The sequence below is a fragment of the Morchella sextelata genome, assembly GCF_020137385.1.
Source record: "Morchella sextelata strain SCLS chromosome Unknown scls_26, whole genome shotgun sequence".
Classification (NCBI taxonomy): domain Eukaryota; kingdom Fungi; phylum Ascomycota; class Pezizomycetes; order Pezizales; family Morchellaceae; genus Morchella; species Morchella sextelata.
The window spans coordinates 1,024,883-1,040,165 of record NW_025408641.1 but is presented as its reverse complement, the minus strand read 5'-3'; the positions used below and the strand labels follow the sequence as shown (position 1 = coordinate 1,040,165).

Here is a 15,283-nt window from a genome sequence, read left to right as displayed (position 1 = left end):
CAAAACTAAGACCTCGGATCGATGACCATGCGAGTCTTGCTTGTTTTTCCCACCATTCAATCGGTTAGCTTCTACACATACCTGTAGATAGGTACTCTAGAGGTACGCAAGGCAAATTTCCCAGGGAATAATACTACGTGTGCAACTCAACCCGAGTAGCCGTAGGGTTAATTCCTAAATAATACAAAGTAGCATTTCCATGATCTCTTGTCCAGAGAATTGACCGCAAAACTGGGAAATTGAAATTAATACGCACCAAGTCTTTTTGTGCCCGGATTGATTTACGTCGCTACCACTGTGATGGCATTTTCGAAAGGGCTTCTTTGAAAAGAAGGTACCCTAGTCCACTCTACATGGCTAGGTGAATGTGGAGATGATGGGCTGCTAGCTTTCTTGAATTCTACAGTCAAAGTCTCTAGCGTCTCGGCGGCATCTCCGATCCTTCTTCATCATCTTCTTCTTCTTTGGCTCTTGTCCCGACCCTCCTTCTATTGCTCTTCTCCTTCTTGTTCTTGTTCCCCTCTCCGCAGAAATTAAACTGGAAAATACTCGGATGTAATCAAAATCACCTGCCTGAGCCGTACACACATATCGACCAATTCTTGAATCCAAACAAATGACGCCAACTATGACCGACCTCCCTAGGTACCATGGGCCCATCCCGACTCCAACACCACCAACCATCAAAAATAAGATACTGATCGACAACCGTTAAAGATTGCCTGCCTAAATCTCTCCCTCTCCCTCCTCTCTCGCACTTTCCCGTTGTGCGGCCGGCCCATACATAGAAAAAGGGATCGTCGTCCTTCCCGAAATACAAAACATACCTATGCCCCCCAAAATGATGGCGGCTATAATTGCAAGCAAGTGTGGGTGAGTGAGGTGTCTTACCGCGCGCGCACACCCAATGAAGTTTTACGGGGGGGAAGCGTTTCTTTTTCTGGGTGACTCTATGCTGGCAGTTGCCGTGGGGAGCGGTGAGTACACACTCTACAAATGGAGAGAAGAGTAGAATTATCGGAGGTGCGAAATGCAGGCCCGCCCGACGGGTGGCAGACGTACACGCGCGCCGACGGGTAGGTTATTTGAAGATGTGCTTTAAACAAACGGCCGACATACATATGCCATGTATTCGCACTGCACTCCACCCATGGCCAGGCCGTAATACAGCGCAATACAATCCAAGTATGAAGTGTCGATATATGGCCCCCAGACAATGAGGTAAGCAAGTTACGTAGATACCAGCCTTGCTCATCCACCCGTGGTTCAGTCCATTGGTACACGTTGTCAGCTACTGCGCCCTCACGGCACAATTGGAGAGATCCGATCTTGTTATGTATGTTTGTGGTTGTGTGTGTGTTTTTGTTTTTTACATTGCGGCACAATCATTAAAAGGGGTGAGACGGGGTGATCAGGTGGAGCTTGTTATTGTGGATTGTGGTGGTTGTGGTTGCGGCGCCGCCCGACCGCTTGTTATCGCGATAAAGGACGTTTTTGACGGGTGGGGGTTTCGGTGGGTTTGGGGACAGGTTGGGGGCGTAGTGGTACAGAGATTGTTCCTGAGGAAACAGCATCGTGGGGAATGGGGAAGCATTCGTGGAGTTGAGTGTTTGGCGGTCAGTTGCAATTGAGGTGTGAGTGCACTGCACTGCACTGCACTTTGCGATCGCTGGAGTTAAGCTTCCTTCACTTTGCTCGCGTACCTGCAGTAGTTTGCGCGAGACGCCCAGTTACGAGAATTTATCCATTCCCGGGTGGAGCACCCATACGTGATGCCCAAGCCAAAATCAAGTGTAACTGTACCTGATGCCCCTGAAGAATTGAACTGAACTGAACCGAACCGGCGAGAGCAGTCAGTACATGCACGCGATATGTGCAAAACGACCAGAGCAGCAAGCCACACGCACCGTACTCGTATCCGTATCATACCCTACATGTTAATATGTAATCCAGGCTCTCGCACAGATATCGAGTCGGGTCCCTCAGAGCGCACGGCACAGCTCGTCTAACGGGCAATCTACATGTACCTACCTACACTCTAACTCTACTTACCGACCGGCGCCTTATTGACTCGCACTCGGCAAGGGCCTCATGCCGACATATGCTCGGATGTCTGGTGCTTGTCCGTGTGTAGGTGGCGATATAGAAGTACAGCGATTCACAGGCATTTGGCGAATACACCCATTTGACGAACAGGGGTCACGGCCAATAAGAATCAGGATATCTTAGTCAAACTCGCAGTTTGACTGGTTGCTGGCTGGTTGCTACATACAAATTCGCCAAATGGGTGTATTCGCCAAATGCCTGTGAATCGCTGTAATCATTTTCGTCTATGAAGCGGGAAAGGAATGGTAAATCGAGTGATCCGCGATGATCCGCGTCTTCATGCCGGTTTGGGGGTTCCGGTATAACGAGGGTGATAGTCCAAGGGGGGGTGGGGTGACCAGATTGGGAAGGAAGGGGGGGAGGGGAATGCGAGTGATTGTGTGTGAATGGGTCGAGGGAATTTTTTGGTTTTGGTTGATTGATTGATTGATTGGTCCTGTGGGAGTAGAGGCGGTAGGTCAGCGGAGTGAAGTCTTTTAGTGTGAGAGGGTTGGCGTGAAGTCGGTCGGTGCTTGGTTGGTCTGGCTGGATCCGGAGGTGCGACTAGCTACTTGTAATTAACGAATTGATTGATTGATTGATTGATTGACTGATTGACTGATTGATCAATCGACCGCGATCGATTTACTGGCTGATCATAGGTGACTGGTTAAAGGTAACTGACTGGGCGACTAGTCGATCAATTGGCCGATTGATCGACTGGCTGACTGACTGAGCGACCAGCTGAGTGATTGACTGATTGACTGATTGACTGATTGACTGATTGACTGATTGACTGATTGACTGATTGACTGATTGACTGATTGACTGATTGACTGACGATCAACTTACCCACCAAGTATACACACAACCTTAATTCCGGTCAGGGCACCACAGGACAGAGCTCTTTATGATACTTTTATGCAATTTTCGAATTTCGCATGGGAATATTTCCAAGCAGGTTGAACCCGTGGACTCATCGAGTTAATTATCACGGGCTAAAGAGCCGTACTCGCTCAAGAACTGAACAAACAATACCGGAGTTGAGCGGAGTATAATTACCATAGTATATAAGATTAAAATGATCCCGTGATTCCGATTTGGAATGGCCGTTTGGGGGTGGACTGAAATGGCCTTAAGACCTCGGTGATGTGGGAAAACGAGTGATATGTCATGAACAAGACATAAACTTAGAATGAATTGGTACAGGCTACAAAACATAAAGATATATTCTTTGCCGAGTTGGAGAGTTTATGCGAAGCTGTATTTATTTTTCGCGGTTGCGGTGGTGTGAATTGTGGGTGATTGCATAGGATGTCACTCGTCCGAGTGATTCCACGTAGCCGCATTTCTGCTGTATTTCTACAGGCCAGATCTAGAGTCAGATAATTTAGAGTGGGTGTTGATATTAGAGGGGGACAGATGTGCTCGAGATTTAAAGAAATCTACCATAATCGCAATATAGGCAACTATTGCTTACCAAAGAAATTGATTTTTTGTAGCACGAATCTATTTCAAGAAAGAATCTATATTACAAACTAAAAAGAAGAAGAAAATATTCTAAACGAAATATACACACACCCAAGCAAGCATCTCCCTATCACGCAGTCGCATCCCAATCCAGCTTCCCCATCAACACATAACTCTCCCAACTCCGGCCCCTCTCCTCCAGCTTCAACTCGCCCACTTCCCCTCCCGCACTCGCCCACCCCTGAAACAGCTTCCTCCAATAGCACACCTCACCCGCGGGCGTCAAGTACCAGTCGCGGAACAGCCGCACCGTGTTATTCGCGATCCGCTCCGCCTCGATGGGGTGATCTAGGTAGTACTGTACCTTCTCCTCGAGGTCGGACCAGTCGGGGGCGACTTCGACGTAGTTTTGATCGGGCCCTTCGGATTGCAGGAGGAAGGACTGGTATTGGCGCCAGGCGAGACGGGGGGTGATGATGATGCTGCGGCAGTGTTGGAAGTAGCGGAGGCGGCCAGAGTAGGTTACGCCCTGTTTACGGATATCGGTGTTAGAATCATCCACATTATAGCACTCGAGCTCCTAGGCAGGTGGAGGGAGAGACAAACCTCGGTATAGATCAAGAACTTGTATTTGCAAAACTCCTCAATCTTGAGCGCATTCGTTTTCCAATCCAGCTCTGCCACATCACTCCACGGCTTCCCTTTCGCCACCTCCAGCAGCTTTCCACGCAGCTCTCCATTCCAATGCACCGTTCCTCGCCATACCGCAAGACCCTCCTTGTCCTCCCAGCTGAGCGGCTTGTCAACCCCCTCGATCTTCTCCTTCGCCTCGGCGTACGACCCAATGTGCGGTTCGGGCCAGGACCAGAACCCGTAGTCGGGCATGATCCATGTGTCTTGGACCTCGCCCTCGTTGCCGCTCCATGCTAGCGACCACGTGCTTGGTGCCGGGTGGTCGTTGACGAGGAATTGGAACTCGATATTGGGGATTTCGGATGGGTTAGGGGCGGTAAGAAGGGAGCGATGAATCTGATGTAGGATTGCGAATTGGCGCTATTTGCTTTTTCCCATTGTTAGCAAAAAAGAGGATTATTTGGTAGGGTGCTAGTTCTAGCCACATACGTGCCAGACATCGTCGCCTTTCGCGACAATGTAGAGCTTTCCCTGGTAAATCCTCGCCTTCACGTATCCCTTGTCGCCATCATGGAACGGAATCTCGCCGATATCGCCGCGCGCCTTCGCAATATCGATCTCCGTGAAGAGGCCGGGGAACTTTGCATCGCATTCCTCCGAATTGTAGAAAAGGTTGTCACCGTCCGTGGCGGGGTCAAAGGGGCGCAATGAGGGCTTGATCCAGCCCTTGGGGTCCTCCGGCGGCTGCCCGTAGTCGGGGTGGTTTGGTGTTTGCTGCACTTGGGGGAGCAGTGGGGGGTATTGGGACTTTGCGAAGTGCGAGAGACTGAAGAGGCATATGAGCAGGAGGGAGGCGGCGATGATGTAGAGCAGCCGCGGAGGCAGCGAGGTAACGAGTGGTATCTGCATTTTAGGAGACCTGCAGCTGGCTAGGGGATGCGGAGAGAAAAGGAAGGGAATGTCCTAGACCAGTAGGCGGGTACTTCTAGGTAGAAGGAGTACAAATAGGTTTCCTGGAAAAGCTCCTCTCGAGCTTCCTCGCCTCGAACCGCGTCTTTAGATATCTCGGGACGTTGATTGACGCTCAGGAGGTCCTTCGTTAATTGTTCTTCTGCACAGGCTGTTTGCGATAAGGTAACCGGTAAGGTAAGCTGGTACCCTTGGCCCTTGGCGAGAAATTCGCCGAGAGACTTGCTCTGGTTCATTACTGGATTTGGAACAGCACGGGACCGATCATTGCCTATGCTGGTGCTGCCATGGTAATTGGCAATTGCTGGTGGTGAGGATCAGCAGCTGTGAGGGCTGCCATTTGTCGCGAGTATAATCCAAGGCTTTGTGCGAAACGCAGGGTCATTTACATATATGGCCCTCACCACTGTATTTCGTTAGAGTAGGGCGTGAGAGGATTTGGAAGAGGAGGAATGGTTGTTTGTACACTGGTAAATACATGTATGTATGTAGTGGATGGCCTACGTGTTGTCTGAAGGGTGAGCTTGTGGTATTTTCTTCGAGTATAGGACAGGAGGAAACATGTGTTGGGTAGAACAAGAACACGCTTGGGACACGCTTTGTGAGATGATGCCAAGCGGAAATGCACGCTTAGAGAGAGGTATAAATACATGTAGTGGATCATGGAGGAGAGCGGCGTCTCTACTCAATAATAAACTTGACTCGCCTAACCAAGGCGTGAAAACTTCTTGATCACTGTGTTTCTTCGATCCCCCACAGACACATTGGCTAATTATATAATCAAAGTGCACGTACGTACATGTAATCAATTGATCTCGGGCAGTTGTGTTTATAGAGTTCGTACCGTCCTGGAGCATTCGAACCTCTCGGACAGCATTGAGAAAGAGCCGCACTGCTCAGGGTTGGATGGACCATGGCCACATCAGGCTAGACACATCCATTTATGCATACCCCCAAAGCGTCGTAAGCGCCAAGTTTAAATATCGGCCTCGGGAACATCCGCCCGGGGCGCCGAACCGGGGATTCAGACACATGCACACTGAGAAAACACAGTTCACAGATCGGCCATGAGATGTCATCAATTATACAACCATCCCACCACCACCACCACCACCACCACCACCACTACCCCCTTTCGACTACAGCATCAATGCGGAACAATCAACCTCTGTTCTACTTGAAACTGGCCGGTCGATCTTTAATATCGAGTTTCGGTCCTTCTGGCCGACGTATCGACACACACATCCGTAACAAGCTCGTGATTGGACACAGGGTTCAATACAACCTTCTATTCACATGAATAGTAATCTAATGTAATATCTGCTTTACTGGAATCTAAGGTAAAGAATTTTGAACTTTTCGTTTTTTCATATACACAAATACATCGTCCCACACACATTCTAGGAGTCCCATGAACAATGAATCTTAGACAATCTAACCAGTCCACTTGGCCGGACCAGGGATGGTGTAGGTGGTCGCGGTCGATGAGTAGATATCGATCGTGATACTAAGGCAGTACTCGTTAGTATTCCGTTCCGTCAACAAGAATCACGGGATGCAAACTCACCCAGGATCACTCGCGGCATAAGCACCCGGGAACGAGGTCAAGTAGTCTCCCGATGGCACCCCCGTTCCACTGCCGGTAACGGTGAGCTGAGCACACTCGGGATAGAACTGAGGAGTGTTTGCTTGATGGAGCGCAATAAGCTCGTGCTATGATTTCCGTCCCATGCATTAGTCTCCAGTACACCAGGAAGAAGAAGAAGAAGAAGAAGCTGTGCGCGAATAGATATATACATACCCTGATCAAGTAGTTCCCTGGAGCAAGGTTTGCTGGAATGGTGGTGGTCCACTCCAAGTTTTTCAGGATCTCCCCGAGACCCCAGGATCCGGCATTGACAGTGCCTGACAGGAGACCTGCTTCGTCGATCTTGAACCACTCTAGTCCATCGCCGTCAGAGTCTGCAAAGGCGTCTCCTACTTTGGCCATGTACTGTGTGTGCACACGCATCTCGTCAGCGGATTGAATACATTGATTGGTGATAATAGTTACTTACGACCAAGACAGGGCCTTCAGCGTGGGTCCATTGCGCCCATTTGGCAACAACGGTACCACCGGCTGCAACAGTAGCGACTAGAGCAGCTGGACCAGTTCCGGGAGTGTTGCCTATGAACCAAAATGTTAATCACTACAAGTCGTTTGAGAGGAACATGTTTACGAACACTTGAGGAAGGCATCAGTAGGCGAGTACAAAGGATCGTAGGAGCTGTACTGTCTCTGTATTGTGGACTGTCCGGTGGCAGGGTTGTAGGGCGACCAGCCGGGGTAGGAGGTGCCGTCGATAACGTATGTGGTGACACCGCCGTGGGCAAGGGCCTGCCCGACGAGGAATGCGGACGTGGAAATGAGGGTGGAGAACTTCATTGTGGTGAATGGTGATGATGGGTGAGGGTGAGTGGTCGGATCATTGGTGAGGCAGATGGTGGGTATTTATACTGATTTTGGTTTTGATTCTGGCTTGCTGGCATATTGGAGAACGTATGCTCACGGGCGTGAGTGAGTGAGTGAAAATTAAGATAAAACTTACATGTATTACCTAGCTACTCTACTCACCAGAACAAAACCCAGTCCATCATCCAGAACACAATAAAAACCAGGTAAGCACCCATATAGACGCTATACCACGGAGACCACAACCGGCCCACACGACCCCCCCAAAAAACAGAAAGAGGAAAGAGCAAGAGCGAAATAAGCATTTACCGGAACAACCGTCAAAAGGTTCCGACAGAGTAACCATGGATCACACACTTTTGGCAGGGGGAAGTGGGGGTGCGGTTGATTACCCCACAATGATGCGCCGATCGCTGTCACTTCTGTAACAAATCTCCGCAAACCACTGGCGGACAGATGGGCTAGTAGGTTAAAATTCCCGTACTCCCGTGATCTTCGCTGGGCAGGGTGCCTGAAGACATGCAACGGGGAAGAGGTTGTTGGGCCGCAGAGAGGAGGAGGATTATTGAGTTGAGCTCTAGATCTGCACAGCTCTAGCTGTCATTTTTTGATACCCTTGAGCCATGGACAGGGAGCTGGAAAATTTTGAGATTCAGGAGTAAAGTCAGCGGTATGTACCGCTCAAGCATCCTGGACGTGAATGGGGGGTTCGGAGCTTAATATCTGGTAGTGACGTAATGACTTTCTGTGCTACAGAAAGCCCTTTCGAAGTTGCGTGCATGGTTGCGCCATCAGGATAATAAGTTTCGTTACTTGGCCTATAGGAGGTGTTGGGCGCCGAGTGAGAAACTATGAACATTGCTAGAAGGGACTAGTTTGCGATATCCTGAAAAGCACATGGTCATGGTCAGGGAAATAACAATGGCTGACCACCCTTTTTTTTCATTTTCTCTCTAGTAGAAGGTTGGGCCGCCGGCAATGCTGCCCGCAATTCCTCAGGCACGAGTAGGTATGTACGGATATTAGAAGCACTCATCGTACTCCCAGCTTCCTTGCGAATAGAGCATAAGCATTTTAATCCCGACAGCATCCAGATCTACAGAAACAAAGCGAAACTCTTTGACAAAGAAGACAAGTTTCGATCCTAGAGCTAATTACTAACCCTCGAATCACTCCTCCATCTATCAGGTGATCGGGATAGGTAGTTACTTTCTAACTATCTTTACCGGAATACGTCAAGCACTTGGTAAATTTCACCCCGTGGATCATTTGATCCGGGTCCGGATGTCAAGCTTTCATGAGAGATATGTTCTTCAATGGGAGGACAGTTAATCTAGCTTCGATTTTGTATGAGGACCAAGCCATTCGGCTCGCTCCTCGATTTTATTTTTCTATCGAAAACATCATCTTTGGTAGTGCTTTGCACTACCATAACTACCTGCCAAACACTCATCTAAATTTCAATACTGCCAAACAAATGCTCTGATCCCCGCCAGCATCGACCATACTTACCGCATTGATCTAAAAACCTTACTTACGCCTACCTGTTATCCTCCTCCTCGCTGGCATCAATGTGTGGCTCTGCAACTACAATGGGTACCAATTCTTAATACAAGTAACCGTTGCTATCCTGACCAACTGAAAAAAGCACGGATTCATCGCCACTGTCTCTTGAAAGACCCCCAACCCACCGAGTGTTTTATTCCCATCGCCCCCTAGAATAGCATACGTCTCTTCCACAAGCGCTGCATCAGTCGAGACCTCTGGAGCAACCCTAGAACTCTGAAGTATAACCTCCTTCATCTCCTCAGTCGCAGCAGCAATCCTCTCCCCCCTATTATTGAAGAAGACAGTAGCCCGCGCCACAGCATCCTCATCCACCTGTGGACGCTCCACCACGCGCCCGGGGCCATGCTTCGCATCACCCTCCAACCCGCTTAGAATGATCCCCATAAGGATCCCCTCTTGCTTATCAATTATCCACTTGTACTCCCACACCATAAACTCATGATCATGCAGCCTCTTCGCAAGCTCCATAATCTTCATCATAACCATGATCTGCCTCCAGGGAGTAAGCACGCGGGTAGCTTCCGAAAGCCGCTTATGCAATAACATCCCCCCATCAGCGCGCCTCAGATGACCAGCCAGCCCAGCGGCTCTGGAGGGCTGCCGTGGGACAAAGTTGCGGACGATGTAGGCTACTGCGGACCGGAAGGTGGCTGCTGGGCTGGGGATGGTGTGGTCAATCATTTTTGGTGGAATTGTGGATTAGTGCTTTGTATTGTGGTAAGTTGTTTTTGTGGTAAGAGTTGCTTTGCTGTGTGTGATGGGGTCTCTTTTGGTGTGATGGAGAAGCGCATTTATACGATCTGGTTGGGTTGGTTCTTGAAATTGGTAATTTTCAAGTGGTGAATTTGGCCTGCCACTTGAAGCAATTTAGTAAGAGATATAAATTGTTTCTTCTTGAATTCATATTTCAAGGTCGAGCCCGCGCCCTTCTGATCTGCCGTTGGAATGAAGAGCCACTGAGGACTCATATATATTCGCTGGACTGAACTAGGAAAATTGAGAGGAGAAAGCTCACACATTATCCCGTTCAATGTTCGACGAGAGAGCGGGCATCAAATATATTATTTATATTCGTGCAAAAAAGACTCCTCGCCCTCGACAAGTGCGGCAAAGGATACGTACGGGCAAGTCAAAATAAGTCAAAAGGTCCTGCCCGGAGTCGAACCGGGATTACAAGAATCAGAATCTTGGGTGCTAACCATTACACTACAGAACCATTACATCATGAGCGTTTTATGTAAATTTGAAATTTTTTATGCGCATTAAGTTAGCGTTTGCATAGAAACGGGAATATGGATCCAGTGTGCCGCGTCATGGACAATCACTCGTTTCGCGGCTAACTGGTAAATTGGTAAGCGTGATCGTGGGTTTTCTGGCCATGGTTTGGTCCAGATAGCATGGAATCTACATGTATTGAAGCATCACTAAAACTGGTTAGTCTAAGAAAGTAACAATAACATTAACAAGTAATTAATTAATACATGCGAATTTCTTTTCTTTGCTCACTACATGTACCGACCTCAACGGTGCTGCGGCCGGCCGGAGGTGATAGAAATCGATAAATATAACAAGACGAAAGGATGATGCATTGGCTGATCATGAGGGCGGTACGTACTCAAAAGAAGTGTCTACATATCATCTCATGCACTACACCATGGTTAAGTAGATACGACCATCTTCCAACAGACGACTTAGCAGACGTTGATTATAGATGGGATGACATGATATGATCCGAACCTAAATATATTTGTGTAAATAAGTTTTCGTGGCTTTGCTACCCTTGATTAAAATATTTGTAAAAGACTACAATTCTGCGGTTTTTTTGTCATATATATCTAGAATGATATGTATGGCAACCAGCACATGTAACAAAGATCTAACTCTAACTAACCTAAACTTATCCTAACTAACTCACTCCAACTAATTCCAGACCGTAGTGACTACGGTCTTCCACATAGTGCTATCGATGAAAATAATACCGTAGAGTCTACGGTGTCCAATACAGTATAAGTATTGGGAGGAGCACTGTAGACTCTACGGTGAACTGTGTAACACAAGCAACAGAAAGAGCACTGTAGAGTCTACGGTCTTCCATACAGTATAAGCAGTGAAAATATCACCGTAGATTCTACGGTCAACTGTGTAACATTATTGAACGGGTTATTGGCAAATGGAGCATGCATTAAAGATCTCACCACTTCACTATCAATAAAAAAATAAAAAATAAAATCAGCTGTAAATTCAATGATCTACATCTGTCAAGGTCATTTGGAAAGCTCTATGATTTTTAACTGGTATTTTAGTGGGTACATTAGGCGGTTTCTACGGCTAGCAGCAGTCAACCTTCCTCCTTGAATACAGCCCCCAAAGGTGGGGTAAAAAAATGGCAGAAGGTTAGAGAAAGAACACCCCAAAGTAGAACTTCTTTTTTCATTTTGTTTCACAGTTTTGGCCATGAAACCTAGGTCCTTGTTGGCATAATTTATGGTATCCTAGATATATATCAAAGAGGTCTATAGTATTGTAGTCTTTTACCGTTAAAACATTGACTTAGCATGTCAATACAGCGAAAGCTTGCTATAACGGTACCTTCTATAAGGGTAATCTCTCTATAACGGTAGTACTTCTCGGTCCTTTTTGCCCGGATTTCAGCACAATCACCTCTTATATAAGGGTAATCTCTCTATAACGGTACCAAATTCCAGTCCCGAGCGTACCGTTATAGCAAGCTTTCGCTGTATTATAACTAACAAATTTGCCTTGCCAGTGGCTGCGTTCTGTGGCCAGTTGCACTGTTTGAGTCTCGGCCCAAAAGGCATTTGAGAAAACAAAGCAAAAACTGAAACGCAAAAGCCGTCCAATTTTTTCTCCAAATACCTCTTGTAAAATAATGCTTATTATATCCCGGTGGTTCGATGATGTATGATACTCCTCCCAATTCCCGTCGTCGACAGAAGTATTCATGTGGCCCAGCAGTCAACGATCAAGAACACCAGAAAAAAACATCTGAGAGAGATTACTACAAACAAAATAAGACATGATAGCAGATGATAAAAGCAATATATCAGACCCAATGCGAATCAAATTCTCCTCCGACAATGCAATTCGCGCTTGGTTTTGTGATTCCATCCCGTCTGCTGTCTCGGGGATCGCGGTACAGGTCGCGCGCGCCAAGAACGTCTAGCTATCGAGCATACCGCGATACCCGAAGTAGCCCTAACACTCAAGGATAAACGCCCGTGCTAGACATGTTGTGGCCTAGTGTAACAAAACCAGCCGACTAATGTCATTCACCGCGCCTAGGATCTCGTGCGAGTGCTCAGCGCAAGCATCGATTTAAGGGACGCAGATAGTAAAAGGCGGTAAATATTGCGACCGACAAGAAGTTGAATGAATCCTTTTGTGTTCTAGTCAAAGAGGAAAAGAAGTCAAATGAGAGGAAATAGGTAGATGAACTGGCCTTAGAAATTGCAGCACTTCTTGATCACGACTAGTAATTACTACGTAAGTTGAAAAGGGGTATCTTAGACTTAATCGACTTCGATTTCGAGTGCACCTGCACTCTAACATGTAGCTGTAGATACAATGCGGTGACATGAATGATCGGGTTCGAGCCAGAAGCAACCAAAACGTGGCTTTTGCCCACGACGCATTAACACCATAAACGTCTGGTGTTATAGGGACAAGTAGATGTATTTATAAGTGCCCAGCGTTGTAAATTTGATAGCGGCGCGACAGTTATTGAAGGAGCTACGTGGCTTAGTACGAGAAGGATTCGTGATTTTGGCCAAGAACCCATATGGCGATACAAACTTGACGTTCTAGTTCACCCACAAAATTCTGTGAAAATCGATATTTTCGGTATATAAGATTATGGAGTTATTCTCCCTATTGAGAAACCTATATTATACGAAGCCTCATGTTGCCGCCTTCAGAGTTCGTGGTGGAGGAGGGGGTTAAAAATGGCCACTTTGGTTAAATCTGATGACCTCTGACCAGGAGCTATACACAGGCATCATGCATACAAGAGTGTGAAACTCAAAAAAAACGAAGTACGTCTATCTATGATGAAGGGCGATAGAGGAGACTAGAATATCTTCTTTCGTATGTGCAAAGTCTTTCGTGCGTGCAAAGCCGTGAACCGGTCGCGATCGATGAACTAAGGTGTACGTGTTCCGAAAGGCCAACGCTCCGAGTAAACTTGAAGATTGGAGCCTAGGGAACTTCAAGTATACTCTGGTCCCAAGGAAAATTTGCGATCCAGGACGAGCTGATAGAAAACAAAAAGGTAGAGTGGACGAAGAGGGAGATCTAGAATGATCCGGTTGTGTCGGAGGTGAGCGAGGCCGAGGCTTGTTCCCGTAGAAGTTGACCCTGTAGCTCGATGTCAACCAAGTCAATGAATGAGAAAGAGAGCCGAGGCTTCTAATCAATACTTCTATCTGCCGAGCCTTCTGCTTCAAGCTTAGTACCGTTAGAGATTCTAGGTAGACGTATGAGAATCGTGACTCTATATTTCTTGTTGGTAGGTAGAATAGGCGGCAAGGAGTGGAGAAAGCAAAGAAAGGAAAATGCGAACCCGCATCGAGGGCGAAGTCAACAAATGAGGTGATTAAACGCAGGGGGTGAGCAAAATTTGGTTAACACAAAGCTTTCTAAGCCCCTCTAGTTGGACATGAGACTCCTCCTCTACCAAATCGAAAAGCAACATCCCACTACCTGCGCGGTAGGTACCAAGAGTGGTGAAAGGTGGGGATTAAAGGTGAGACAGGCCTAGCTAGGAAGGAAGGAAGGAAGGAAGGAAGGTAATCTCATTGATGCTCTCGACGCAAGTTCGGATTGAAACCTAGAATTAACTGGCGAGCTGGTAAGATTGCACTCAGGATTATTATTCTAAGACCACATATTGCTTAAACATCCAAAAACAAACGTAGCATGGAGGGTAAGTCACAGCTTGTACTTACTTTATAGAATTGGTGATATATAGCATGTTAACAGCTGCGATGAACTGCTCATATGGAACCTGAGATATGGCCATCAAAAAGAAAAAAAGATTGCTTAGATACTTGTATGTACACATGTACATCAATGTGATCGAACATGCAAGTACATGTACATGTCTGTAATTCGTCACTAGTGTCAAGCGCGAGCATCATTCTCACGGGGCTTACAGCGCTAACTCTGCATGCGCATAGATGCATACATATGTAGAGTACTTTACAGCCACATATCCCTAAGAGCCGATGTGCCTTATTCTAGGCAGTGCAAAGCCTTGAACATCGGCTAATAAACTGCTCCTTACTTCTCACTGGCTTGGAGAGAACTTAGTGTATGCGCATATGCGCATGTATGAGGCCCAACACTAGTTAACAAGTAATATGAGTGACATTTGATGATGCTTATTCCCATAATTATAACGTATGAATGAGATGCGTGAAAGTGCGTCTTTTTTAAGGAAAATAACTATTCAGTTTGTGAGTACATGTACGTACATGTACCTATATGTGCTTGATATGATACATCATAGAGATCATAGACAATGCTTTTGTGGCCGATCGATCACTCTAGCGGTAATTATAACATGGTTGGTGTGTTGAGCCTGCGCATGCAGGGCGAACCACCAAACTAGAAAGCGCTAAGGCAAAAAGAAATTTAATTTTCAACTTAGCTCCTGGCTGTTCATTTTTATTTAGAGTACAATTGATTTAGCTAGCTAAAAGTCTTTACGACGATGACAATGATTCAGCGCAACACCGGTCTTATAATTACTTTCTGGTCAGCTGCCCCGAGGATCCATTAGTAGTAGATAATACAAGTCAGATCAAAGTGATACCGATCACCTGGTGTCTGGATCCTGCTATTCGAAGGGTGGGTCGCCATGGTGAGGCGGTTTAGTTGGTTAGGGCAAGGTGTTGTCAAGGGGAATAGAAGAAGGAATGGTTAAGAGCTCATGGCTGACTAGTATCGAAAAGCTTTCAAATATTATATTGCCTTTGATTGCGTGCTATATGCTCCCCGCAGACTTCGCCGTACAGTCGCATTGTCGTGCCACGTTCGAATTCATGATTTAAGACTTTAGAAATGCATTAGCTATAGGAACTCTGT

General features: G+C 46.9%; 4 protein-coding genes across 4 annotated transcripts; all 4 read right to left on the bottom strand.

Moving 5' to 3' along the window:
• Nucleotides 1-1,388: 1,388 nt before the first annotated feature.
• Nucleotides 1,389-1,574, bottom strand: H6S33_008535 (uncharacterized protein; the record flags this gene model as incomplete). The annotated part of the gene is made up of 1 exon (XM_044839893.1): nucleotides 1,389-1,574. One exon carries the CDS (start codon nucleotides 1,572-1,574, stop codon nucleotides 1,389-1,391), a length of 186 nt encoding a protein of 61 aa, XP_044688080.1.
• A 2,111-nt stretch (nucleotides 1,575-3,685) lies between these two features.
• H6S33_008534 (uncharacterized protein) lies at nucleotides 3,686-5,821 on the bottom strand (the record flags this gene model as incomplete). Its single annotated transcript, XM_044839892.1, has 7 exons — nucleotides 3,686-4,084; nucleotides 4,162-4,608; nucleotides 4,678-5,091; nucleotides 5,172-5,461; nucleotides 5,547-5,563; nucleotides 5,624-5,668; nucleotides 5,808-5,821. 7 exons carry the CDS (start codon nucleotides 5,819-5,821, stop codon nucleotides 3,686-3,688), a joined length of 1,626 nt encoding a protein of 541 aa, XP_044688079.1.
• A 770-nt stretch (nucleotides 5,822-6,591) lies between these two features.
• H6S33_008533 (uncharacterized protein) lies at nucleotides 6,592-7,582 on the bottom strand (the record flags this gene model as incomplete). The annotated part of the gene is made up of 5 exons (XM_044839891.1): nucleotides 6,592-6,664; nucleotides 6,725-6,870; nucleotides 6,959-7,150; nucleotides 7,215-7,324; nucleotides 7,381-7,582. 5 exons carry the CDS (start codon nucleotides 7,580-7,582, stop codon nucleotides 6,592-6,594), a joined length of 723 nt encoding a protein of 240 aa, XP_044688078.1.
• A 1,567-nt stretch (nucleotides 7,583-9,149) lies between these two features.
• On the bottom strand, nucleotides 9,150-9,859 carry H6S33_008532 (uncharacterized protein; the record flags this gene model as incomplete). Its single annotated transcript, XM_044839890.1, has 2 exons — nucleotides 9,150-9,214; nucleotides 9,301-9,859. 2 exons carry the CDS (start codon nucleotides 9,857-9,859, stop codon nucleotides 9,150-9,152), a joined length of 624 nt encoding a protein of 207 aa, XP_044688077.1.
• Between the last annotated feature and the right edge of the window lie 5,424 nt (nucleotides 9,860-15,283).